This window comes from Protopterus annectens, chromosome 2.part0 (assembly GCF_019279795.1).
Source record: "Protopterus annectens isolate FY-2018-M chromosome 2.part0, PAN1.0, whole genome shotgun sequence".
Classification (NCBI taxonomy): Eukaryota; Metazoa; Chordata; order Ceratodontiformes; family Protopteridae; genus Protopterus; species Protopterus annectens.
The window spans coordinates 766,432,637-766,446,164 of NC_056728.1; the positions used below are offsets into that span (position 1 = coordinate 766,432,637).

The window sequence follows — 13,528 nt, forward strand, 5'->3', positions numbered from 1 at the left end:
GGAGGGTTTGGAGGAGAGGACCTATATGGTTAAGACTTATAAGGTTGTATGTTGGTACATCTCTGAATAGTCTTGGGGTTAATAAGGGAAGGTTTCATTCTTAATAAGATGAAACAGGTGAGAGGTGCATGGAAAGTCAGATTGTTGTTTCACAGTGAGAACTTTTTCAATGTTTTTTTAGTGGTTTTCATTTCTTGGGGAGAGAGTGATGAATCTATAAATGGCATTTGAGATGGTTTGAATGTGGATACATTTCTTTTAGAGGTTGCAGCAGTCAGAGGGAGACCATATTCTAGTTGAACTACAAGATCTCTTTATCTATGGCATTCCTACAGGATCAGAAATGAAAAGGGAGTATACGATCAACTCAGAATAAGAGATAGTTGATATTTTGTGTCTAAACAGACATAAGTCAAGTTAAAAAGATTTGAAGAAAGCAAACACTTTGGTGTCTTAATACCTAGTGATCCTTATTATCTAAAAATTTGAAATGGCTGCCCAATATTTTTCTGCAAAAAAATGCTTGCATTAGATCTTCATTCCCCTCAGTGAGCCATTCTTGTTCTACAGTTGGCTAATGAAGGAATCTTTACTAGTCCTCATAGGAAAGAATTTACCATTAATGACACCAATGATTTGTGTGCTCTTATTTCTAGTTTGCATTTTATCCTTTTTTCTTTGGATCTGTGGACATCTAGGTTTGTGGAGGCATCCTTAGTGGCTGTGAACTATTGATATGTCAGATAATTACCACTATTCCTAAGGTCCAGGGTCTTTCCTTGTTACTTAATCGAGGTTCTTGTTACCCACACTTAAAAAGGTTGGTGCAGGCTCTAATAATATTGACAACTATTGTCCCATCTCATATCTTCCATTTCTTGGTAAGGCTCTCGAGAAAATGATTTATCAACAGTTTGAGACCTACTTGAGCAATCAGGCTGTCCTAGACTCATTCCAGTCAGAATTTAGCATCAGACATAGAACTGAGTTGGTCTGCCATGTTCTTTGTGATCTTGGCACATCATAACTTTGAGAAATCTTACATCAGTACAACCCAAGCTGTACAATGTGATCCAACTCTCAGGGTCTTCTTATGGCTTCATACTTTCAATCTTGAATCCTTTGGTGCCTGTAACTTTAGCTAACCTGGAACCTACTTTGGGCTGTTTAAAAGAGACTTAAAAGCTCATTTATTTGACTTAGCTTATAATCATCTACTAACATGACTCAAATTATTTCTCATTGATGTCACTTATTCTGTTTTATTTTTGTATTATTTATAATTGATATATATATATATATATATATATATATATATATATATATATATATATATATATATATATATACAGTTCCTGGGCTCAGGCACTTAAATAAGCTTGAACTTAGTTTAACTGGACCTGTAGCTTACTTAAAGGGTTAAAATATAAAGGGCAAGGATGTAGTAAAAATCTCAAATTCTTTATTCATGAACCAATATTGGTTCATGAATAAAGAATTTGAGATTTTTACTACATCCTTGCCCTTTGTATTTTAGTCTGGTTTGCTTGTAGTTTTGGAGCTTACTTAAATGGTTAAAAAATAACAAGAGTCTTGCCCAAGTGGTCCTTATCTGGCATAAAGGTCTACCTTTTTATCAATTTCACTTTTCTGAGTCATACACTATTTGCAAAACACATGCAGATTTGCCCTACTTGAAGTCAGTAATCTCTTGTGTACTATTTTCTTGATCCAAGTGCTTGTTTCTTGATTAGTTTCCTCTCTTTTCATCTTATTTATAAAGTAATGCATTTGAATGCAAGCCTACTATATGCTGTTTTGCAATGCCTTGATATCAGTAACTACTACCTATTAGAAGTGAAAATTCTGTGTTTTTGAAAGTTGTAATATATATATATATATATATATATATATATATATATATATATATTTACATTTTCGACATTAATGGAAATCTTAGCACAGTAGATCAGTGTTGCATCCTGTAGTAATGATTTTTCAAACACACAGCAAATCAGGACCAAGATCATGAGGCATATATAAATTTCAGCCATTCTTAAACAAGAGGAACCTTGACGAGTGGATGGGTAACAGAAAGTTCACACCAGGGATCATACCAACAGCTCTACTAGATAGGGGCCAAGGGTACTAGCTGCTAGATCAAGGGCCTAGGGAACTAACCAAAGAGGCAGTGAATACCGCACAATGTGGCTGGGCTAATATATGCCTTCGGGCAGATAGCCCAGTACCTACCTATGAACCTACCTATGAACCTAAGACAAGATTGGTATATATATTTAGATTTCAGCCTCATTAGTTATCAGCATGACATAACTATGAAATGGTCTGCTGTAACAACACATTACGTTTAGAGAAACAAAGAAAAATATCTGAAAATAATCATTTTCTTGACAGGTGTCACACAAAACTCCCTGCAATAGATGTAAGCGGTGTAGACAGAGGGATAGGCAGATATGACACAGCTGTGAACACTTCATCTAAGATTTCATCTCAGAAAAGAAATATTGTATAGAATTAGCATTTTTAACATACTTTAAGTCAGAACTAAAGCTATAAATGTAAACAAAAATACTCGTGACAAGCAATTTGACATGAGATAGTCATTAATAAGAGAAACTTCTAAATATCCACAGCTTACATTGTGAGATATTTGTCAGTATTTTTATGTAGCGTTTCTTCCTGTCAGACGTTCTGATACCTATTCTGAAGGTAATAACTCTGAAAGATATTGCTGCTTCTTGCTATTGAAAGAAACTGAAATATGAAATGTGAAATTTAAAGCTGTCTCTCTTCCTGCTCAACACCAGGATAAACTACATCTCTAAATAGGAACAAATATCTACTCATGCCTTACATCTCCTTACTCTCTTTTCTTCACTCATTTTTTTATTTCTATCAATTTCTCTTCCCTGGCCTTTTCTCTAAATATACCATAAGCCTGATTTTCTCTCATGTCATATTGCAATTTCTGTTTGTAACATACTAACTTATCTTTAACTTCTCTATAAATTTGCTAAAACTCCTCTAATTATTAAATCCTTGTCATATAACTCCTCTATTCTTAATGAATGTTTTATATTATGTCTAATTTGGTATAATTATTTAAACTGTAGTTGTTTTTTGTATTATTTTAAAGACTGTAAAATTCTTGTTCTTAAAATGTTTTGTAATACTTTGGAGCTTTTCTCCCTGGGCCTCTGCTGAAAATGTGCTCCTATCCAGTTGGACTTTTCTGGTAATCAAATGTCAATAGATAAATAATATTGACAGAAAACTGTGATGCAGTTAATACTTACCACTGTAACATGGGCTGTCATAGTCCAAATGAGGTTGATGGTGTTGTTATGTAGTATTGATGATTTTAATACTTGAAATGGTCATTAATGTGAGAATATTACAAACATGCTATAGTAATGTACATAGTGAGATAGTTTTAGTAAGCTATTTATTTGACTAAAGTTTTTTTTTCATGTCTTTGTATGATCTGATTCATTTGGAAATGTTTTCTAATAAACCTTAGAGAGTCACTATTCCATTTCATGTTTATAATGTATTTTACAGGTACATCTCCTTTCACTGTGACACTGCTTATTCCAGTGCTTTATTTGGTTTATTTTTCTTTCTAACAATGATCCTCCTTCATATTGTGCAATGTCATTTCAATTTTCACTGCCTTTAATATGTATGATCTCAGGCAAGGTCAGTATCAGAAGTAATGGCATCCACTGGATGTGTGCTATGAATGTACTATGAATTATACTGTAATGCAAATTCTTTTATACAAATTGAATGGCTGTGTGTTTTACTATATTATCTTTTCTGGCCTAAATAAAAACCTACTCTGTTTGCTTATCTTGTTTAGCTTGCACTTTTATAATATTTATATATTGCAATGTTTTAATTTCTCACGTTTATCTTATATTCTGAAACTTTTGTTGCCAATTGTTTTGTGATCTGCTGTGTCTAGTCATGCCTGAAATGGATACTGCATTGTCCAGGATGCTTACTCTGTAAGTAAATGCATATAATACCAGCGAATAAAGATAAAACTATAATTCATCAAAAAAAAGTTAAATATTTTTATAAATCATAGGGCTGTAATTACCTGCAATGCCAGAGTGAGCAGAAAATGCACGATGAAAAACATCAAAACCTGTCTGCCCTGTGGATGAGGGAATCACTCCATCCTCAATAGGTGGGAGAGACATCATATTTCGTGAGATACCTTGAGGCATGCCATGTTGGGTATCTGTGTGGTATGGTGGATACAGGGTATGTAGCTGTCCATAAAAACCTGATGCAAAATATAATGGAAAATCATTTACTCTTACACAGTGATAACATTTTGAACATCTTGTCACACCATGCAGTTATTTAAAGTGTGTTACAGCAAGACTTCCTAGATGCCTAACAAAGAAACAAACAAAGCATTAGACTTGTCACATATTAATAGTGGGAAGATGTTTAACCAGTACATTTGAGAATGATTTTTAAATGTTATGCTTGTCTATCTGTAGCTTCATTTTTCTATATTTGATTACAGAGAAAAACCTCAAACAAACTATGCTGTAATGCTAAGCTAGGTGCAAATCAGGAGAAAAAAGAAGTTATGTTCTTACCATAACTTTCTATGTGAATTGTTCATCTCGCCTTTGTTCTTACACACGGGTTCGGAGCCGATCCTCGGCTCTGAGTCGGCCGCATCACCAGCTCCGCATCTTCGAGAAAGCTCGAGGCACAGTGCTATCCCATGATCCTCCGGTGCTAACCCTCAGATCTAGTTTGCTAACACTTGAAGAACTCCACTAGTTACTGTGCCCTAGCGCACAGAAATGCAACCACACTGTCTAATACTCTATAATAAAGCAGAGTAGAAAAGATGCCATACCTGAAGTACAGTAGGAAGCTCAAGAACACCCACATCTAGAGAACACTGAACTCAGCTCAAGACGTGCCCGTTCTCCTAGACCGCAGGAAGGGGGATGGAGGGGGGGAATGTAAGAACAAAGGCGAGATGAACAATTCACATGGAACGTTATGGTAAGACATAACTTCTTAATGTGAAATTGTTCAATCTCGCCATTTGTTCTTACACACGGGTAGCGTCCCTAGCTCCTTTATCCTGGGTGGCTCAAGGGAGAACATTCCTGAGAACAGTGGAGTTTTTATCTAATTTGTAGTGGGTGATAAAGGTATGTGGTTTTCCCCAGGTTGCCGCCGCACAAATGGTATGTAATGGTAAACGAGCGGCATGGGCCAAGGAAGTAGCAACTGCCCTCATAGAATGAGCTCTACGATTAAAGGGGGGCTGTTATTTTGATTCTGCATATACGAAATTTATAAAGTCCGATAGCCATTTGGATAAAGTAACTTTTGCTATCGCTTCTCCCTTTTTTTGGTCAGCATAAGATACAAATAGTTGGTCTGATTTTCTGTATTCCTTAGTTCTGTCTAAGTAAAATCTCAGCTGCCTGTGGACGTCCAATTTGTGCAGCATGTATTCCAGCTTATTAGAGTGATTTTTGAAGAAGGTGGGTAGCTCAATAGATTGATTAATATTTTGAACTGAACAAATCTTTGGAAGGAAGGATGGATTGGTACGCAATGTTACTCTGTCTGGGTGAAAAATCATGTATGGGGGCCGGACAGACAAAGCCTGCATCTCTGAAACTCTCCGAGCGGAAGTGATGGCAAACAGAAAGAGTGTCTTCCATGATAAAAATTTGAGAAGAGTTGTGGCGGCTGGTTCAAATGGGGGCAACATGGGCCGTGATAACATCAGGTTAAGATTCCACGGGGCAATTGGATCACGAAAAGGGGGACGTAGGTGAAAGGTACCTTTCATAAAGGCTTTGCAAAGTCTGTGGGACATGAGAGAATTATCTCCTCGACCAACATGAAAATTGGATATAGCTGCCAGTTGTACCCTTATCGTGGAAGTGGAAGCTCCTTCCTGAAAAAGTGTGGAAAGAAACTCTAGTATCTTGTGTACAGGAGCCCCTAATGGATCTATACCCTGTTGCGAGGCCCAGTATGCGAAACGTTTCCATTTGCTATTGTACAGCTTCCTCGTGGATGGCTTATGGGAAGATACAATGATCTGCTGAACTGCAGGGGACAGTAAGTTTGACCTGGCTAAGATGGGAAGCGGAGCAGCCAAGCTGTCAGTTTGAGGGACTTGAGAGATGTGTGGGGGAACTCCCGACGAGTGTGTCAACAGGTCTGGCACTGGGTCCAGAATCCATGGTTCATCCACCTGATGAGTTTGAGGAAAGGGAAACCAGATTTGTCGAGGCCAGAATGGGGCTATCAGAATTATAGTCCTTTCCAGGAGTTTGGCTTTCTGCAAGAACTTGGGGATTAATGGGATGGGGAAAAGCGTAAAGGAGACCCGGGGGCCAATCGTGTACCAGTGTGTCCCTGGGGATGCAAATAGGTCACAGCAAGGCTGGCCCCATCTGCGCAAAATCATTTCCGCTACTTGAGGTTTGAGGGACCACTCGTGGGGCAACAGGATGGCTCTGCTCAACCTGTCCGCAATCACATTGTATGTCCCCGGGATGTGCATTGCTATCAGAAAGCGTCCGGTGGACACAGCCCATTGTCAAATCCTGAGGGCCTCTCTGCACAATGGATAAGACCTGGTTTCCCCTTGTTTGTTTATGTACCAGACTACTGACATGTTGTCTGTCTGAACTGTCACTGTTCCCAGAGGGAAGGACTTGTGAAAGTGCTGCAACACTAGAAACACTGCCCTCAGCTCTAGGACATTGATGTGCAGATTGTATTCCAAGTTGGACCATTGACCTTGGACTGTTCTTCCCTGAAAAAGCCCCCCCCCCACCCTATCAGGGAAGCTTCCGTGGTCACAGTCGCTGTAGGACTGGGTAATATGAACGGTCGGCCTGTTGTTAGATCCTGACTGTGCATCCACCAAAGGAGATCCCGTTTGCAGGAGTTTGTGATTAGGATCTGGTGAGACAGTGGAAGCTGTTGGTATGACCACTGAGCGAAGAGCATCCACTGAAGAATCCTCATATGCATTCTGCCTAGGGGGACTACAATAAGAGCGGCTGCCATCATTCTTAGGACTTGTAAGATTTGCTGTGCAGGGACTTTCCTGCTCTGAAGAAGGATAGTAATCTGACTTCTGAGGGCTGATACTCTTGATGGGGGGAGATTGATTTGTGCCAGGGAAGTGTCTAAATCTGCCCCTATAAATGAGATACGCTGTGAGGGCAATAGTGCAGACTTTCCAAAATTGATTGTTATGCCTAGAGAGGAGCAAAGGTTGATGGTGTAATCCCTGGCTTGCACAAGACGATACTCGGTGGTGGCAGAGAGGAGCCAGTCATCTAGGTAAGGAAACACCCGGAACCCATCTGTCTCAAGTGAGACGCTACTACTGCCATGCATTTGGTGAACACCCTGGGGGCTGTGGTGAGGCCAAAGGGCAGAGCACGAAACTGGAAGTGACTGGCTCCCAGCCGGAAGCGCAGATGATCTCTGGACACTCTGGCCATCTTGATATGGTAGTACGCGTCCTTGAGATCTATAGAGCACATCCAATCACCCTCCTGTAGGAAAGGAAGTATCGACTTGAAGCGTGACCATTCGGAACTTTGCCTTCTCCACGAAGGTGTTGAGTTTGCTGAGATCCAAATTGGTCTCCAGTCCCCTGTTTTCTTTGGAACTAAAAAGAACCTTGAGTAAGTTCCAGATCCTATTTGGTCCACCGGGACTGGTTGGATGACTCTGTTTTTGAGCAGCCTTTTTATCTCTATGACTGCCTGGTCTCACAGACTGGGTGGAACATCTGGGAGCTTTTTGGGGGCAGGTGGAGTTTTTATAAAAGGAATACGGTAGCCTCTGGTAACTATGCTTTTTACCCAGGAATCTGATGTGAGATTTAGCCAGGCCTCTGGGTATAAAGCTAAGTGACCCCCGACTGCCTCCAGAGTAGGACAGCCGGGCCTGCAGTCAGGAGTTCTGGAAGGGCTTCCCAGAGAAAGTCTCTCTGTTGCCCTGATTTTGCGGACCCCCTCTGCTGCCTGGGCGGCATCTTCCATTTCTTGCCCCTCCTCTGCCTCTGGAGGGGGCATCACTCTGAGTGGGCTGAAAGGATCCCTGAGTCTTTCAGAACCACATTTTTCCGCCTCTATGCCCTTTGGGGTATGGTATAGATGGGGCGGAAAAATGGACCCCTACGGCAGACAAGGTCTTCCCTTCTTGCTCGCACCTAGTGAGAGTCTGCTTTACTTTGGGGCCACACAAGGAAGCACCATCGAAGGGGGCATTTGTAAAGGAAGACTTGAAGGATTCTGCAAAGGAGCATAGGCGCAACCAGGATTGCCTCCTCAGAGCAATCACTGAAGCTGCCGCTCTACTCGATCCTTTGGCTGCGTATGAAATAAGCCTCATGGACGAGTTCACTATGGAGTTGAGGGTGTTAAGCTGTGCTGTCACTTTTTCGGAGACAGCAGCATCTGTGTTACCCTGGAGAGTATCTCCCAATTCCTTACGGAGATCTCACTGTAGATGTGTGAAATGCGTAAGGTAGTTGAGCGATCTCATGGAGAAGGTCGCAGAACTAAAGACGCGCTTCCCATACCTGTCCATTGTCCTAGAATCCTTATTAGGAGGATGGACAGAGGAAGATGATTTGGACATTTCCTTTCCAGTGGCTGCCGCCACTACCATAGTATCCACGGGAACTCCTTTCATAAGGTAACTCTTGTCTTGAGGGGCCATGATATATTTGTTAGGTCTACGTGGGACCGGTTCCACTGAATCAGGTGATTCCCAAGCTCTACAGGCTATGAGATCCATTAGCTCGTCAAACCGTGGGGTCACCCAGGAGGTAGAAGGTTGAGCCCCAAATGCCTTCAGCAGTACCGATTTGTCTGCAGAAGGGGTAAGGGATTGCCAATCTCCCCTCTGTTTCAAGATTTCTAAAATGTCAGTAAAAGAGACATCTTCAGAGGGGGACCGTGGGGACCCTTCTGCTTCATCCAAATCAGTATCTGATGTTAGAGATTCCTGTGGGGAATCAATGTGCCTCCTCTTGCACAATCTTTTCCTCGGTACATCCTCAGAGGGGGCTTCTGAGGATGCCTCCGAGGAAGTAGCGGTGCCCTCTGGGGCTTGCTGAGGCAATGGGTCTCGATGCTTAGTAGGGACCGAAGGTACAGAAGCAGAACACGGACCCTTTGGGGAAGGAGAAGAAGATGTCGATGATCAGACAAAACCTTCCTCATGATGTCGAAGGCACCCTGCCCCGGTCCGAGGATGCCACCAGTTCCGAAGAAGCCGATAGCCTCCCCAGAACTGGAACCACAGGCTCCGACCCTGAGGACGGAACCAAACTGATTTGAGCCGAGGCCCCGAGGGGAAGAGTCAGAACCAAAAGTTCGGTTCAACTGTCCCCCACGGAACCTAGGAAAGACCGTCGGCTCCGAGGGTGTTGAGGTTAAAGGTGTCGATAGCACTGCCGGAGGCTTTGGCACTGAGGGCTCTACACTCATCGGCTCTTCGATTCCTGGCTCTGACGACTCGACAGTTCTCGGAGGAGGATTGGTCAAAGGGGTGGGAAGGGTCTTGAGTTTCTATACCAACTGGGATGAAACTTCGATGAGTTTGGACAAAGCCGAGTTCTCCATTAGCTTCTGTACCACTCTGTCGACGTTGGAATCAGAAAGCGGCCTCGAAGAATGGGTTGAAGGGGCCGAAGCCGTCACCGAGCAAGGATTGAAGGTGGTAGTAACTCCGACACCAGCTCCAAAATGGTAGTCTTGATCAGAGACAAGAACTCGACGCCCGACCCTGAGGTCTTTGGAGCCGGTGTCCGAATCTGAAAAGAGGTGCTCAGAGCTGAGGACTTAGGCTCCGACACTCATGAAGACTTCAACCCCTTCGAAGACTTTGACACTTGTTCGGTCTTGTCCAGGGCTTCTTGAAATTCGGGTTTTAACAACCCTCTGTCAACCAACTTCCTGCGTCTTTCCAGCATGACCCTCCCACTGAAGGAATGACATATGGAGCAGTCTTCCTGCAAGTGGAGAGGGCCAAGACAGTAGACGCAGGAGGAATGGTTATCAGTTATGGACATCTTTTGTCCACACTGACACCTCTTGAAGCCAGATTTGGCTTTCTCAGACATTTTACTCTATACTTATTAAAATATACCAAAAACGCAGCACACTAAATATATAGGAACACACTATATATATGTATATATATATATATATATATATATATGGTTCTACCTGACTTTAATCGAATAGGCAGAAGAACGACTGACCGAAAGAAGATCAGAGAGCGAAAAGCAAGAAGACCGCGGCGAATCGCAGTGAGTGGAAGAACGACAATGCAGAAGACCCGACCTGACGGATGGATGACAAAACCGGTATGGGGAAAGGCTGTGAGAGGTGTGAGACGGTAGGTGCGGTGCGCGGTGGGTGGAGATTGACGGAGGTGGAAGGGGGTGGGTTGACGGGGGGAGGGGGGGAGGAGGTGGTGAGTTAGGGTTTAGGGGGGCGATAGAGGGGGTAAGTTGAGTAGGGTTAGAGGGGTTAGGGGTGGGTTTAGTGAGTTAGGAGGGGGGGGCGATAGGGTGGTTAGGGTTGAGTTAGGTTAGGGTAGGGAGAAGGGGTAAGGTTGGGGTAGTAGGGGGTGTGGTAGGGTGGGGAGGGTGTCGGGCGGGTTGGTGGGGTAGGTGTGTTTGTGTTTAGGGTGTGTTAGTAGGAATATAATTATTATTGTGGTGTGTGTGTGGGGGGTTTTTTTTTGTGTTGTGTACGGGTTATTTTATTATTTATTATGTGTGGTGTGGGTTTTAAGTGTTTATGGACTGTATGTGGTGTGTGTGGTGTTGTTGGTTTTGTTGGTGTGTTGTTGTTTGTACTATACATATATATATATATATAAAATAATACTATACAAACAGTCTAATGTAAAGTTTAACACTATCTTAATATGTAAATATATGTGTCAAAAAGGGGAAAATGTTAAGGCAAAAACTACAACAATATAAATATTACTGTCAGTCCTGACAGAAAAAATCCAAGGCCTTAACTAAGGTAAATGCTAACTGTTTTAAAGCTATTCTTATCTAAGAAAAAAACACACTTTATAAACTAACACACTCTACACTACTATATACTACTTTTAAAACTACTTTAAACACTATTTTAAAACTACAACTTCAAAAAATTTTGAAATATAATGAAAAAATACTGGCCCGAGCCTCTCAGTATGCGATCTGCTGCTAGTGGCAAACTAGATCTGAGGGTTAGCACCGGAGGATCATGGGATAGCACTGTGCCTCGAGCTTTCTCGAAGATGCGGAGCTGGTGATGCGGCCGACTCGGAGCTGAGGATCGGCTCCGAACCCATGTGTAAAAACAAACGGCGATATCGAACAATTTCACATGGAAATTTTCAAGCTGGAAGATGTCAGAGATGTAAAATGGTATAATGATGACAGTTCTGAAATGCTCACTAATGCATTTCCTGTCACTAGGAAAATATCTTCGAATACACTATTCAATTCTCATCAGTCACCAGAACATTTGAATTTTAATTCATCAAATGCTTAAATATTAAATAAAACAGCTTTATTCTACATAAGGCTATCAATATGCCAGATCGATAGAATGCCCAGTTTCAAGAAGTTTTAAGAGAATATAGTGGGCAGTTATAGTATATAACTTTTAAATTGCTTGTAGTGGGTAACAATTATCTGGGGTTTACCAGCCAAGCAGATTTGTAAGAACATTAACATCTTTAATATCTGAATATTTATAACATGACAGCAATATATTAAAAACAGTTTTCATGTATTCAGAAGTGGCTAATTATAACTGCAGACAACATGATAAAAACTGGGACAAGCTTAAAACTGTTTAAAGATGTTTTACACGTTTATTTTTAAAAACAGTTGAGTAGCAACTGATAACAGCATATTTGATAAAGAAAAAAAAAAAAAAAAAACAGAACAAAAACAAAAGCAAAAATGTGATGTAGGAGTATATTTACTCTGGTGAAACTGGGCCACAATGTCTTACACAGATAACATATAACTGCTATTGCACAAAAGTGAATTTTTCTACTATATAACTAACTCATTTATATGACTAATATGTATCATGCAAGCATCTAGATTTCTGCAGAATATCCACATTTTTGTTTCATAATTTTAATAAAAGTTTTGGTTTTTCTAGGAAATCACTGAGGATTGAAGTCAGTAAATAATGACATACTTTTGTGTTTTAGACTTTGTGTCCTTCAGAAAACAAAACATAGCACAGAACCTGTTATTCTGGCAACTTTTTAAGTTTGTAAGAGTGATATTTAAGATCTGTCTGTGATTTTGGGCCTTTGCCTCCCCATTATTTTTGGCTTTGTCCATATTCCTTGCATTTAGAGGTTGAGAGGTATTACTATGTTACTGTTTTTTAGTATTGTTCTAAGAAACCTTTATTCACTGAAAACCACTGGATGTGCATTCTCTTGAGATGTCTGTAAAAATGCATGAAACAAGCTGGGTCTGACAGAGTTTGTGGCACTGATACTATTGGCTACATGTTAAAGTTTTTCCCAGGAACTCTTTCTAGTACATGGACTACAGACAAGGAGGACAAGAACCTGTATACTTAGCTATGCATTTGCAGCCCTTTTCAGTTTTTGCCTCATTTTGCATGTGGATAGCACTGTGCTCTAATACTTGAAGTAATGACAGCAGTTTCTGAAGCAGCCCGCTTGTTCACTTAGTTGCATTTTTCACAATGCCTTTCCCATCTTAACAGGCCTTTCATTTTATTGCTGACCCTGGATTTACAGTAGGAAGAAATGACTGACTATCCACTTGGGATGCTCTGTTCTGATCCTGAAATCCCATCAGGTGTGTCAATTAAAACTTAATGCATTTTTCCACCTCTGTCTGGTTTTGCACATAAACATTGTTTCTTTTTCATAAATTATATTCTTCAAAGTACAACTGATCAATCACAGACATGAAGGTCTGTCACAAAAACTGTGAATGATTTCAGAAATATCTGCACAATTCTAAAACACAATTTCAGAAAAAAAACAAATGCAAATGAAGTTGTTGACATATGTTGCAAGTTACTACCAGACTGCATGAACTCCAGTTGTATAAGGAATTTCAACAGTAAATACTGAATTATAAAGCTGAACAGAGTTGGCTGGTTATAACCAATTATTTTATGACTAAATACCTTTTCTATATTCAGCATAACTTATTTCTTAGTGTGGTATCTGAGCACTGGATCATATGAATATTGGATGCCACAGCATTTCTTCCTATATTTGACATCTGGATGTTCAGGGCAAAGAAAAGCTAGCCTCTCAGTCATAACCCTGAAAGCTAACAGTTTGGCTAGCTACATATATACTGCATTTATTTAGTGACTGTAGGAATGCTTAGTAGGTATGCAAAAAAGCCTCATATTCATAATAATTTCCAGTATTTCTGCAGGATTAAAAA

At 40.8% G+C, this 13,528-nt stretch overlaps 1 protein-coding gene across 1 annotated transcript in view; it reads right to left on the reverse strand.

The window, feature by feature from the left end:
* Window positions 1–13,528, reverse strand: part of GLIS3 (GLIS family zinc finger 3) — a 1,687,591-nt gene that overhangs the window by 20,489 nt on the left and 1,653,574 nt on the right. The window contains exon 11 of the mRNA XM_044061079.1: window positions 4,127–4,315. Within this exon, the coding sequence (XP_043917014.1) occupies window positions 4,127–4,315 (189 nt within the window). The remainder of the gene's footprint in view (window positions 1–4,126; window positions 4,316–13,528) is intronic.